General features: G+C 37.5%; 1 protein-coding gene across 1 annotated transcript in view; it reads left to right on the forward strand.

Moving 5' to 3' along the window:
- The first annotated feature begins 649 nt into the window (after positions 1-649).
- The window catches only part of COL9A1 (collagen type IX alpha 1 chain), a 62,001-nt gene continuing 49,151 nt past the window's right edge, over positions 650-13,499 (forward strand). The window contains exons 1-5 of the mRNA XM_021530152.3: positions 650-787; positions 1,096-1,169; positions 2,558-2,635; positions 2,773-2,905; positions 9,433-9,829. Of these exons, the coding sequence (XP_021385827.2) occupies positions 774-787; positions 1,096-1,169; positions 2,558-2,635; positions 2,773-2,905; positions 9,433-9,829 (696 nt within the window). The 5' untranslated portion in view covers positions 650-773. The remainder of the gene's footprint in view (positions 788-1,095; positions 1,170-2,557; positions 2,636-2,772; positions 2,906-9,432; positions 9,830-13,499) is intronic.

The raw sequence follows: 13,499 nt of genomic DNA on the forward strand, positions 1-13,499 counted from the left end.
CTGTGGTTCCTATGAGGACCTTCTGGCTTTTTATTATCTTTTCCTTGATCTTTGCATACATACAGATTTTAGTTTCTCTCTCTCTTTTTGTATCTGGGTGAACAAATATGAGTAAATATCTTTGTGTGTCCGAGCATATGTAATAGTCTCTTTGGAAAGGGAGTGCTTTATCAATGACAACAGAACAGGAGTCTGCTTAACAATGCCTATGCGTATGCCTTGGAGGTTACTAGACAGGCTTCTCCTGAGGTCACCTGATGAGTAAATCAGTGAGAAATGGAAATAACTTCTTTATAAGACAGGGATTTGCTTCTGCTCAGAGCTTTTATTCTTAACACCATATCAGGGCCACTAGTTTCCTCACACCTCCTGGTACATGTAATTCCTTCCTCTGCCTGGCTGAACAGCAGATCCCACCATTCAGAGACTGGCTTTGCTGAACTCATTTTCTGAATCTCCCTGCCCTTGTGCTGGTGAAAGAAGCAGACTTTAAGTTGCACTCTTAGCTTCTTTATATTCAGCTGGCTCCAGAGGTCCGCCCTCAAAGCCCACTGGGACATACACGTCTGTCCAGCCTCCACCTCCTTCCCTTGGAAAGATTAAAACCAGCCCAGCAGCCTGCACCTCCCTCTCTGCAGGGTCCTGGTGGGGCAGGAGCTGCCGTCTGCACCCACTGCTGCACTCATCTGTGGGACTAATGAGAGGGAAGCAGGCAGTGTGACGATATACCCTGCGTATTCACATGAGAGAAGTGAAGAAATCCAGCAGGGAAGATGAAAAGCCACTGGTAAGAGAACAAGTGGGATTTAGAGACATCTGTAAATAAGAGATTAGAACTGTGAAAGCTGTCCTTGCCAGCATTATATGAGTGGACTACAATAGAAAGAGCTTTATTGACATGTTTTATTATAAGACAAAAATCAAACATTGTCATGTAAAGAAATTATCTTGCCAAAGAAATTGTCTTGTCAAATCTGTTAGCAGATCCTTAGGTGGTATTTTACATGTTTAACATGCATGGCTTGGAGGAGAAATTTAATAACAGAACCTGTCAGAAACTACAGATTCATACTGAAGTTTTCTTTCTGTTTACAGGAAAATTACAGCTTTCTTTTACCTGTGTAGTTTTCTGTGGTCATTCATCTCAGCCACCATCCAGCACCAATCAAGTAAGGAGACAGATTTTATCTACATTTTATCTTTGTGTAATTTTGAATGTCAAAAGAATTATTCTGTGTTTATTCAAAACTAAAATCCTCTGTAACTAGCCATCAGACAAAGTGAGAGCTGTCTATGTGCACTGATGTATGGATGAATGGATAGAAGGATATAAATGAAAAACAGGAAAAAAGCAAGAGCTCTGTGTGTTGCTTTAAATTTGGTATTAGATGTACTTTTAAGGTAAGGATTAAAATGTGGATGTAGATGGTAAATACAGGACACAAACCTTCCCTGTCTTTCAGTGCTTTTAGTTAGATATTCTGCTAATGTGGCAATAAACTAGTTCTATTTTATTTGCTGGGCATAAAATGTAAATGGTTGGATGTCAGCCATGTGTGTCATCAAAGAATATAGAATGAGGTCTTTTCTAAGGTGTAACGTGTCAACCTGAATGTTCTCTTTAAGCCTATGTTGTCAGAAGGAAAACCACATTTAGGGTTGAGCCTTTGCAGCACACAAGAGGCTCTCTGTAGGTTAGAAATGCTTCTCCTTCCAACTTCCACGCTTCATTCTTCCCTACCCACACTCTGCTAACTTTTTTCAGATTGACTTGGTACTAGACTTGTACATGGGTCTTAAACTCTTCAAATAAATGCTTCTTTTTCCTTACTCCTTTCTTAATTCTGGGTATCTTCTAGGTCTTATGGTCATGACAAGATTTTTTGACAAATAATATTCTGAAAAATTGGATTTTTAGATTTAGTTTCCTCTAGCAAATTTCTTCTACATTCTCATTTGGGTAAACAAAAAAAGGGCTGTAAAGTCTTGTTGCCACCACCTTGCATTTCATGAATGTTCATTTTCTGATCAAATCTGGCACAGAGAAAAGTGGGAAAGCTTGGAATACCAGAGAGAATGGAAAAGATGCCAACTGATTCACAACAACTTATTTAGTTGGCATGAGGTTTGTTTAAGTTTCCTTGGGAGTAGGGAGACTGTTGACTTAGGTAACTGGCCTTTTTTTTTTTTTTTTAAGTTTGCTTGAACCACAAAAAGTCACCCAAATCCTCCTTACACAGCAGTCCTTCTTAAACTGTTGCTATTTCTCAACAGCTCTGCAAGAGAAGAATTATTATAATACTCTAATTTAAAGGCTTGAAAAAAATCAGATAGCATATCAAGTTACTGTTTTTAATTTAGAGTTCTCTAGAAAAAGGTTATTATTTTCTTATACCTCTTACTTTACTGAGTACAGTTTAAATTATTATGTACCCTAATTATTATTATTTATAGCTCTTTTAAATTCATAATAATCTGACAGTTACTTCAGTTGATTCTGTAAGGTGATCTGTGGCAATGTGCAGGCACATGCTTAGCAAATTCACCTTTTTTGCAGGACTACCAGCTATTCTGGGTGCCAGTCACAGAATTGATATCTGCCCAACAATCAGGATTGGCCAAGATGACCTACCAGGCAAGTAGCACTCTGACTTTTTAATGAAAAGTCTGCTGTTCAAACAATATATCAGGTTATATTCAGCTCTGTGACAGCACAATTCTCAAATTAAAATGAAAGTTACATTATGGATATGTATCTTTTTTTCCTTGCAGGCTTTGACCTGATTTCTCAGTTTCAAATAGAAAAAGCTGCTTCCCAAGGAATTATTGAGAGAGTTGTGGGATCCACTTCTCTACAAGTAGCTTATAAATTGGGACCCAATGTAGACTTCAGGATACCAACCAGGTAATGCCTTCCTTGTTTGGCTTTAATATCTAGATATTTTGCAATTTTATTCTTTAAGTGGTAGATCTCCCACCAGCTAGATCACCTAATTTAAGATTTGCTGATGCTAAGGGATTTCACCTCTAGAAAGTAATGTCAGAAGTTGCTGATGATTTGAAATAGGGAGGCAAAGAAAATGTAACAGGAGGAGAGGGAAAAAAATTTTCTTAAAATATTGACATGAGGGGATCTTTCTGAGCATGTGAGGATTGCAGAGACGTGGTAGGATAACAACTCACTGATTCTGAGCTAAGGTTCTTTTCCATTGTGTGTTTGCTTTAGGTAACAGGTACATGAATGTTCCTGGTTTATGGTCACCTAATCTATAAAAGTTGAAAATTATTATTTAGCATGTTACAGTGAATTTGTGATAGAAGTCAGGATTTTGGGATCTAATTGTGTTTGTGCTTTACAGGCCAGACCTGATGCTGGTGAGGAATAGAGACAGTACAGCAGGGTAGAGATGTCTTTGCCAAATTTAGTCTGGAAGTCTTCAATTCTGGATTCTGTTCCAGCACCTTATGTAATTAAGAATGCCTCAACTTAGCATTTAAGTGACAAGACCATTAACTGGACTACTGTTTCAGCTAGGAATAATTGGATTGTGAAGAGTTTCTGTCTTACTCCACCTATCACTGACAACTTTTCTTGCTGCAATCCTCCCTGGCTCCTACCTTCATAGCCACCAGATTAAGCTTCTTTAGAGCTTAAGTGTTTGGTTACACACCTACTTTCAATCCCAGACACAAATCAGGACTGCTGGTGTATGAGTGTGAATCCAGTCACAGACAGCAAATGGGATCATCACTTCTCTAAAAACGAGATTCTCAGATAAAAGCAGCAATATTTTCACTTTTAAGAGCGTTTAGAATTATTGCTATACATGGTTCTAGTGAAATATGTGCTTGATATACACAAATTACCCCTGAACAAATTTATGTTGACTGCCTTACTAGAGCATCTGAGCTGACTCCTGCCATTGGGGTCATGGGCCCAGGAAATGGATTTAAGGTTTGAGCCCCAGCCCTACTCCAGTGCCTCAGTGTGCTGCTCCTCTGTCACAGAGTCCGAGCTGGCTGCGCTGCTCCAGAGCTGCTTTACAGCCCGGCCCTCTCAGTGGGAGGGAAGGGAAGGGAAGGGAAGGGAAGGGAAGGGAAGGGAAGGGAAGGGAAGGGAAGGGAAGGGAAGGGAAGGGAAGGGAAGGGAAGGGAAGGGAAGGGAAGGGAAGGGAAGGGAAGGGAAGGGAAGGGAAGGGAAGGGAAGGGAAGGGAAGGGAAGGGAAGGGAAGGGAAGGGAAGGGAAGGGAAGGCGCCCGGCCCGGCTCCCGGAGCTGTCCCTGCCCGCGGTGCTGAAGCTCACCCCCAGGGGGTCACCCTCCGGCCTGTGCGCTCCTGCTGTATCCAGGGATAGGGGGAGGAAAAAATACAGCGAGTTTGGGAAAAATGGCCAGCATGGCTTTCCCGGCCTGCATGGCTGATATAGCCCGAGTGCCATGGGAGCACTGGGGAGGGGGTCTTCATCAAACATGCTTGCAACAGGGAAATAATTTTTTAGGCTAATACGTGATGATTATACTAGGGCAAAAGAGCCCTTTAGAGTGGCTATATCGTATGGGAATGAGAGCTCAATTGGATGGGCATGGCTCAGCATCAGTCTCTGATGTAGCTATAGCTTATGCTTTGAAAAACTCACAGAGCTTCCTTAAAATGCTACTAAGTTGTAGCTTGGTCTTTTTGCTCCTCTGTGTACTTGCCCAGAAGTATATCCCAAAATGAATAGAAATGATTGCACACAAATCATAACTTAGCTTCTCCCTTCATCAAATAAATTTACATAAATGTTTCTTCTAGAGTAAAATCTGCTGAAGTATCAATACAGTATTCTCCATGTAATGGTGTGGTGTAATAATAATGGTGGACTAACTTTGTGTGGAACTGCCACGACATATAGCTGTTTTCACTGGACATGGTGAACCCATAGTTTTTCAATTTAATCTGTGTACATGTTGTAAGCGTCCACCAGTTAGTAAGTACAAAATTAATCCTGTTTATTTAGATAACAATTGTGTTTATTTTTAATTGAAATCTTAAAAAAAAATTTGCACAAAGAAATACGGTTTTTTTTATATGTAGGAAAAAGGCTAATTATCTTTGTGCATTGTATGAAATCTTAAACCTTTGACTTCACAAATGCAACTGTCGTCACACACACACACATGCAAAACTCCAAAAAAAAAACAGGGAGGAATTTTGTAAAGCTTTAGCAGTAAACTTGAAATATCCAGAGAATTTCAAAGGCTGATGTTCTGACCTTTTTTTCCTTTGGGGATATTGCTTTTCTGTGAAGCAGTGCTCCTCAAGTGCATGTGCTCAAAGGTCTGGGTTTTCTACATTGAGCCACCAAAGTTCTTCAGGTGTTTTTCCTTTCACATTGTGAGTAAGCTATTCCACTCAGACACTGATGATGATGCTGAAATAGAAAAGACAAAATGCAGCTAGGAAGTTAATTAGGTCATAAGAGAATTAATTAGCTCAGCCATGGGAGTTTCTGAAGAATAAAGATCAGCTGAGGGTAATGAGTCCTAAAAAATGGCTTCTGGTTAATGACTTAGGACAGATGCTTTTAAAAGTGCTGAGCTAAGTTTTATTGTTATTGCTTGTTCAGTTGCTGCCAGGCGGTGTGTGCCAGGTCAGCTGTGTTTCTAGGCAGCTCCAGACACAAGTGTTTCATGTCTCCACTTGTTGACTGAAAGAACCCTCAACCCTGGGCACATGGTACTGCATTATCATGAGAATGGCCACAGTAATTTCCACTGCCACCTCCAGTGGGCTGTGCTAAGATTTCTAAAATCTTTATTTAGCAAGGACTAAGTTAAGTCAGTGAGCAATGGAGCTCACCTAAGAAATTAACTCAAACAACCCAAGTGTATTAAACAAAGTTACTCTGTAGAACCTGAATAGGTATATAGTTGAGCTTTTAACATAGTCTTCTGCTCTTGGTGAATCCTTGGGTCAGGGGGATGGGTCAGAGCTTTCCTCACCATTGTCAGATGACTTACCTTGGTTGTATTGAAGCCTGGGTAGAACTTAGCTTTGAAATCTCAAATAAACCTTCCTGGTAAGTATTCAAAATACATGATTAGTGAAAGTCTTAGGTATTTATTAAAAAGATTTAAAAGAAATAGTCATATTTAAGAAGTTCCCCTAGATGAACTACAAATGTTTCAATCTTCCCACCCTCCAATACTTTAAAAATTTAGACAAATAGTTGAATATCTGATAAAAAAAAAAAAAAAATGACCTAACCTTGTATTCATAAAACAACGAAAGCAGTTAATAATAGTACAAGTATACAAGGAAAGTAGGACTGGAATACTTTCTTACAAACTGAAGAAAAAAAACCCTAAATTAAATAAAAAGGTCTGATGGCTTATATCCTTAACAATTTTAAGTGAATAGGAAATAGGTCAGAAATAAATCTGGATTTTGGCCTTCAAATATGTTTCCATATAAATTCTTTCTTGGCTCATTTACCTGAAGCTAAATTTAAAATTGATTGGTTCTTTTCCATAAATCAGTGGAATTGGAAACAACTATGTTAAAAATAATTTCCTTGAAGAATTTGAGTGCTCATAGAACTATCAGCTGTTCAATAAAGTTACAGCGTCCTTCACTCTTCACTTGGCAGTGAGAAGGAGGAATAGCTTCTCTACATTTGTTTATTTAAATATCATGCTAAATTTGCCATGGTTTCCAAATATTTAGCATTTTCAGTTGCTGACTTTGGAAGGGTTTTGCCTATATAAGGATTACAGGCTTTGAAAGGAATATGTTCTGAAATACAATTAAACCACTAAAGGATCATTACTGTTGGAGTAGCTGAGATGAGAATATGTCTCTGCTTTTCTTGTAGAATTATAGGTACAAATCTTACAGTAAGAGTCCCCTGCAGAGTACCTTTCTGGTGATGGGTCATGCTTAACTGTGTTGAGTCATGCTACTGATACTGAGTCTTTAGTCTAAAGGCAGCAGTTCTTCTGATTGGTTATTAATGTTTTTTAAAAATGGGAATACTTTTCCATGTTTGTACACTGAATTTTTATCTTTAGAGTTTGATATGCATTTCTTAAAATCTAGTTTTCTCTTACCAATGTCAGAAGTTCTTACATTATTTCTCTTTGCATATCTTCTGAGAAAGTGAACATATTTCTTTCCTATTTTAAAGTCTGAAAAAGGGATAACCCATATAATGTCTTGAAAAATACTAAGTCTATAGCTGAATATGGTGCAAAGAATTCATTTGCCAATCTGGTATAAACAATCTTCTAATCAAAAAGTATGTTCACGTACTAGGGTTTTTTGTTTCTTTTGTTCTTTTGGTTTTTTTTTTTTTTTGGCAGTATAGTTGTGTCAGCTGAGGTTGGATAAGAATGTATGTGACAGTTTAATGAGTATTGCCATGACAACAGAACTTAGCAGTGCAAGGAAATGCTGAAAACCCCTTCACAGAAGATCTGGGATTAGTACTGCTGCTTTTAGGCTCAGTGTATCAGCCACCCTGGAGTCACTGAACTTAACAGAGAAAGCTCAATGTCACAAGGAGGCTATTTAAAGATTACCTAATACCACCTTCAGTGTGGTAGTAGAAAAAGCAGCTCTTCTGCAAAAACAAATGAGATTCAGCAACTGAAGAGATAAATCTCCCAGCTGAGCTGAGGTTTTAGCAGTAGAGGAGACTGAAATACTTTTAAAAGAGACATTATAGAGAAAGGACACAAAGAGCCATAAAGGATGTGCTAAACTGGATCATAAACTTAATAAGAGTGAAGGTATGTCTGAATAGGGAGAAGAATTATCTTCCTGGAGCAGAAGAGAATATATATGCTTATTGTGTAGGCCAGAAATCTAACACAAGGGTACAGTAAACACTGCAAAGTGCTTGAAACCGAAGGAAAGCTACAATATCCACAAGCTGACATTTGCTTCTGAGAGGGCAAGATGCAAACTGAAAATAAATTATGACAGAACACAACGAATTAGATAAAATCCTATCAAACAAAACCAGGTGGGGCAGGACTTCATCCTCAGTCAAGAGACACAATTTATAGCAAAGCACATACAGATTAAAGATACTGGCAAAGAACCCCCCCTTCCAACTTTGTATATCTCCACACCTTATATAAGGAGCTAAACTTTCCAGCGAAACATTCCCCTTCCTTAAAGCCAGCTCTCAAGTGTATGCAAAGGCTCCTGGGGAAGGGGAGAACCATCAGCAGGGCGGGTACTTTATTTAAGATGAAGCTGCAGCCGCTGCCAGGCTGCCGTGCCCTCGCTGAAATCTGCTGAGGCTGTGCCGCTGCCTGCTGGAGCACAGCTGCACTACAGCTTGGAACTACAAACTAGGGAGATTGCTTCTGCAAGTACTCTCTTTCTAAATCATTAGTCATCATGCATATAGAATGAGAGCTGACAGTTTTTTTTTTTCTTTTTTTTTCCCCCTTCAAAGCCTAGATCCTGAGATTCACTAATCCTATTTAAATAGCTGCTGAGATAGGATTGATCTGCCACTCAAAAATCATCTTTGTTCAAGACGTCTATTTGTTTGAGAAGTTAGCCTAATGAAAGCTGGGACAAAATGGCTATGCATATCTTCATGCTTAATAAATTTATTTAAACTTATTCTTAAATGGCAAAAACTTATTCTTAGATGGCAAAAAATGTATTGATGCTGACTGGATATGAAACTAGCATTTTATGATCCATAGAATAATTATGGAAAGGCCTACTTCTTAAATATTGTATTAGATTCAGTGATACATTTGAAATAAAAAATGTTTTGCACTGTGACAAGCCAGTGCTACCTGTTTTTTATTTCCAAAGCCCACCTTATAGGAGTTGCTTAAGTATGAAATGTTTTATATGTGTCAAATCTGTTCCCTGCTACTTGTAGTCTTGTGGTTGAATGTAACAGGACATAATACACTTTGAGTGTGGGCTCTGACCATATATTTGTCAATGATTTCTGCTGAAGTGATAGCTTATATGTTAACAAAAGGGTTATTGGCAGTCTGAACAAGAAAATGCTTTTGCAAAAGACATTCTTATGTCTTCAAATCAGATCTGCACTTTCTCCCTGGTCATTGTAAAGTCATACTATGCTGACCAACTTTGTAAGTCTAATAGTGGGAAATAGGACAACTGTAGGATATACTTTCTGTATCTGAAGAGGAGTTAGTTGTTGCTCCATCCATTATTCTTAGAAAGGGTTATCATAAAAATTGTAAAACATTGGAAGAACCCACACTTCTGAACCAGTTCTTTTGCCATTAGCAAAACCTTGTTCTGGGGCTCAGCATGCAGAAGTGCACTGGTACATGAACGGTTGAGATATGGTACCACTGAGTAAAGGTTTCTCATTACTCTGTGGTGATATGTGGAGCTTTTCAGAGCAAATACAGAACAAATGTACTGTATTTTGATCCTACACAGTGCCATATATTCCAACGGATTGCCTGATGAATATTCCTTTCTAACTACCTTTCGGATGACTGGGGCCACACTTCAGAAATACTGGACTATTTGGCAGATTCAGGATTCTTCAGGAAAAGAACAAGTTGGAGTGAATCTCAATGGTCAAATGAAAAGCGTTGAGTTTTCTTATAAAGGAGCAGATGGAAGACACCAAACAGCATCATTTTTACATTTGCCTTTCTTGTTTGACTCCCAATGGCACAAGCTTATGATAATTGTGGAAGCAAACAGTGTCACGCTTTTTATTGACTGTATTAAAATAGAGTCCTTAAACATAAAACCGAAAGGGAAAATCAACACTGATGGCTTTGCTGTGCTTGGTAAACTTAAAAATAACCCTCAAATTTCAGTTCCGGTAAGTTTCAAAATCTTTTATTTATTCAAAAAGTGTTTTACATTAAATACGGGGCTTTGTTTTGTGGAATGCATGTTTAAATTATTTCTGAAAGCAGAAATTGCAGAAAATAAGTCCTTGGTAGGTAAGTACTAGCTGTATTTTTTAAAAATTTTGTACTTCTACCTTGTAAGTTAAGAGATGACCAAGATTATGTCTAAATTTCAATAATGAAAATTCCTAGACATCCCTGTATTGTTACAACTCTGAAGTAGAAGAGTGAAGTGAGACAACTTTAAACTATATTTCACACTGTTTGCAAAAAAATGTGGACACAGGTTAACCAGTGTTGTGTAAATCCGAAAGGGAAGACATTACAAGAAAAGAATATTTCATCACCTCTGTATGTTTAGTTGCTGTATTGTACTGGATTGAAATCAATTTTACATGAGAATGCCAGCAGAAAGCTGCCCCATGTGTCTGAAGGGATCTATCTAACATGCTGTTATCAATGTGGATGACGAAATTTAAATAGTTGAAAAGTTATACTAATTCTGTTGAAAGCAAGAGCTAGTCTTTGAAAATGTAAATAAAAATAATCAACTGGAGCTGATAGTGTGGAAATTAGAATATTACAAATTAACATATGTATCTTAGCTTTGCTAACTGCTCGGAGCAATACTGATGGATGAATGGATAGATGGGATGATGAAAACATTACACATTAGATATATTCTATGCATGTTAGTAGGATGAAAAAAATTCTATGCCAATACTGTTTTCCTCTTCAGAAAGATAGATTACGTGCAGATAAATCTATCAGTATTAATAATTTTACAGCACCTGGTATTCAGTGCTAGAGCAAACTGACCTCAAGTTAGACATAGAGTCATCCCTTTAAAAACTAGCAGGGTTCCTTTGCCTCTTGAAGTAGCGATTCCCAATGGCAGCTGACAAATGAGGAGAGAGATGTGGTACCAAGGTCACCTTGTCCTTCTGTTGGTACTTTGACTGACCTTTGGCCAGGATTAAAGAGTGAAGAAAAGCAGAAGAGCAATTTGGAATCTTATCCTCTTTCCTCTCCAGCCTGCATTTTGCAGAGACTTTTTCTTTTCAGCAAGGTATAAAAATGAGCAGCATTGGTCACCCAGGGCTCTTCAGGCATTTGGTGGGGAAGTGTCTGTCATTATGTTCTGCCTTGCCTGTGTTTAAGACTGTACATCTTTAGGCACCAGTGTGGATCTATGGTAATTATAGGACAACCTCCTTTAAGGATGAAAGAACAAAATTGAATTAAATAATTTTTATAACTTTCCATTTATAATGCAAAATATTTTTTATTGCTTTAGTGTGTTTCTGGGAAGATTTGGTTGTATGAAATATATTTTATGAAAAAAGTAAAATATTTGCATGAGTTAGGCTTTAAAATGAGTATGATGCATGCATCTTGACCAAAAGAATAATGAAGCACTGGAACAAATCATCAGGGAAGACAGAAAGTCAGCATGACACCATATTCTTAAAATGAGTTTGGATGTCTAAAATTACACTTTATTTTAGACAGAACTGACTTAGGACTTATTTTACTGAGTTGCATAGCCTGTGCTGGGAAGCCCAAAAAGGCGATGGTAGTGGTTCTACTTGATATTACAATAATGAAGATTTAGGAAGCCCATATCCTCTGAAATGATGATAAAGAAATTACATGGTCAGATGGACTAATAATTTTTAAATGTCTATTTATATTGCAGAAATTTCTGGTTTAGCCTGTGTACTTTATTTCTCTTTAAATTGACTAAATAAATATATGTTTGGGGCTATTCTAGTCTTTAACTTACTTGAATGTAAGTTTAAATATCTCAGCAGTCTTGGTTATTTAATATGCCCTAGGCACAGCCTTTAATTTACTCCCAGGCATTGTTAAAGTATATTACTTCCAGTCGTAGAATTTTAAAAGGACATAAATTGTGTGTTTCCTATTCTTTTTTTGCAGCATTCTGGTGAGGGCCCTGTTTATCTTGCAGAATAGGTCAACTTCTCAGAGGTGCACTGTAACACATATAATTTTAAAAGGGATTCTTTATTGCTTGTTATTACTATGAGTGCCTAGGAGAATAATAGACACAGTTCCATTAGAAACTGCATCTTGCCTTTCAGCCTTTACAAAGATTTATTCCAGGATATCTGGAATGCTTTATAGTGGACAAATTTTTACACAGATTCACAGCTGCATTTTTTTTTTAATATAAAATATCTTAAAGTTTTACCTTTTTATCTAAAAGTAATTAATGTAATCCATTATAAACTCTAAGCAAGATAAGATTAACATAATTTCAAAACTGAAAAGGAATTTAATCTCTAAATTACATGTTTTTTATAGGAAGGTAAGGGGATTAATTTCTTACTGCTCAAATTATAACTTCTGTGAGATGATATAATTGCCTTAATTCCTGTGATTTCAGAGGCATTACCATGTCTTTTTCATAATCAATATTAAACACTTTGCTAGAAGGGAATCTTGGTCATAATTTAATTGACATTTAATGCTGCTAACTAGCTCAGGGAAGCTACATGACTTGAATTATCCACTACATGACTTGAATTATCCACTACATGACTTGAATTATCTAAGAGGAAGCTGCTTGTCAATATTTGTTTAACAGGGATTAATTTACACCATAGAACAGATTGTGTATGTGTACTGTAAAAAGTCATATCTTGTTTTTTTTCACCCTGTGAAATTTCACATTCAGAAGGCTGAACCTTAGCTATGGAAAGCCAAATAACACCGGAACTGACTGTAATGTTCAAAGGTTTTAAAAAAAGATGCAAGGAGAAAGAAGCTCTAAAAACCTATTTCAGAGATGTCAAAAAATGGATAAAACATGTTTAAAATAGCTCTGGAATGAGATGCATTTAAATATATGTAATTTATTCTTGGTCACTTGATATATGTACAAATGTTGACAGCAGACCTATCTTGGAAGAAACATAGATGTCCTTGACAAGGTATCGTAGAAAATCTTCACATGAAAAATTGCTTAGCTGAGTTGTACTTCCCCAGGAGGGGTGACTTCCCCTGGATCATCACCAAGCCAGCAGTAGTCCCTATTGAACTGCTAAATGCATCCCTGTGACTGACTTTATACTGAAAATACTACCCTACATATTTAGGTCTCATTTGCATTTTATCTAACCTTCACTTCTCTCAACTAAAACACTAATAAGACAGCTGAATTACATGGCTGATATTGAGATGTGCAAAGATGGTGGGCATTTGCAGAAATTTCTGTAGAATTTAAGGTGACAAAACAGTGAACAACCAGACACAGTTAATTATATCTGTGCTGACTAAGAAATGAAGAGGAAACAGAAATCCTATAGGAATCCTGACAAATGTATGTCAGGAATACTGACCTATGGGTCTTAAACATTCTTTGTAGTTTAACTCCAGATAGCAACAAAGCCCCACACAGCCACTTGCTCACTCTACTCCATGGTGAGATGAGAACTGAGAAAGTAAAAGTAAGGAAACTTGTGGATTGAAGTAAAGACACTTTAATAGGTAAAGCTCAAGCCATGCACACAGCCAAAGCAAAATGAGGAATTAATTCACCACTTTCCAATGGGAGGCAGGTGTTCAGTCATCTCCAGGAAAGCAGGGCTCCATCACATGTAACAGTGACTTGGG

Source organism: Lonchura striata, chromosome 3, assembly GCF_046129695.1.
Source record: "Lonchura striata isolate bLonStr1 chromosome 3, bLonStr1.mat, whole genome shotgun sequence".
In the NCBI taxonomy this organism is placed as follows: Eukaryota; Metazoa; Chordata; class Aves; order Passeriformes; family Estrildidae; genus Lonchura; species Lonchura striata.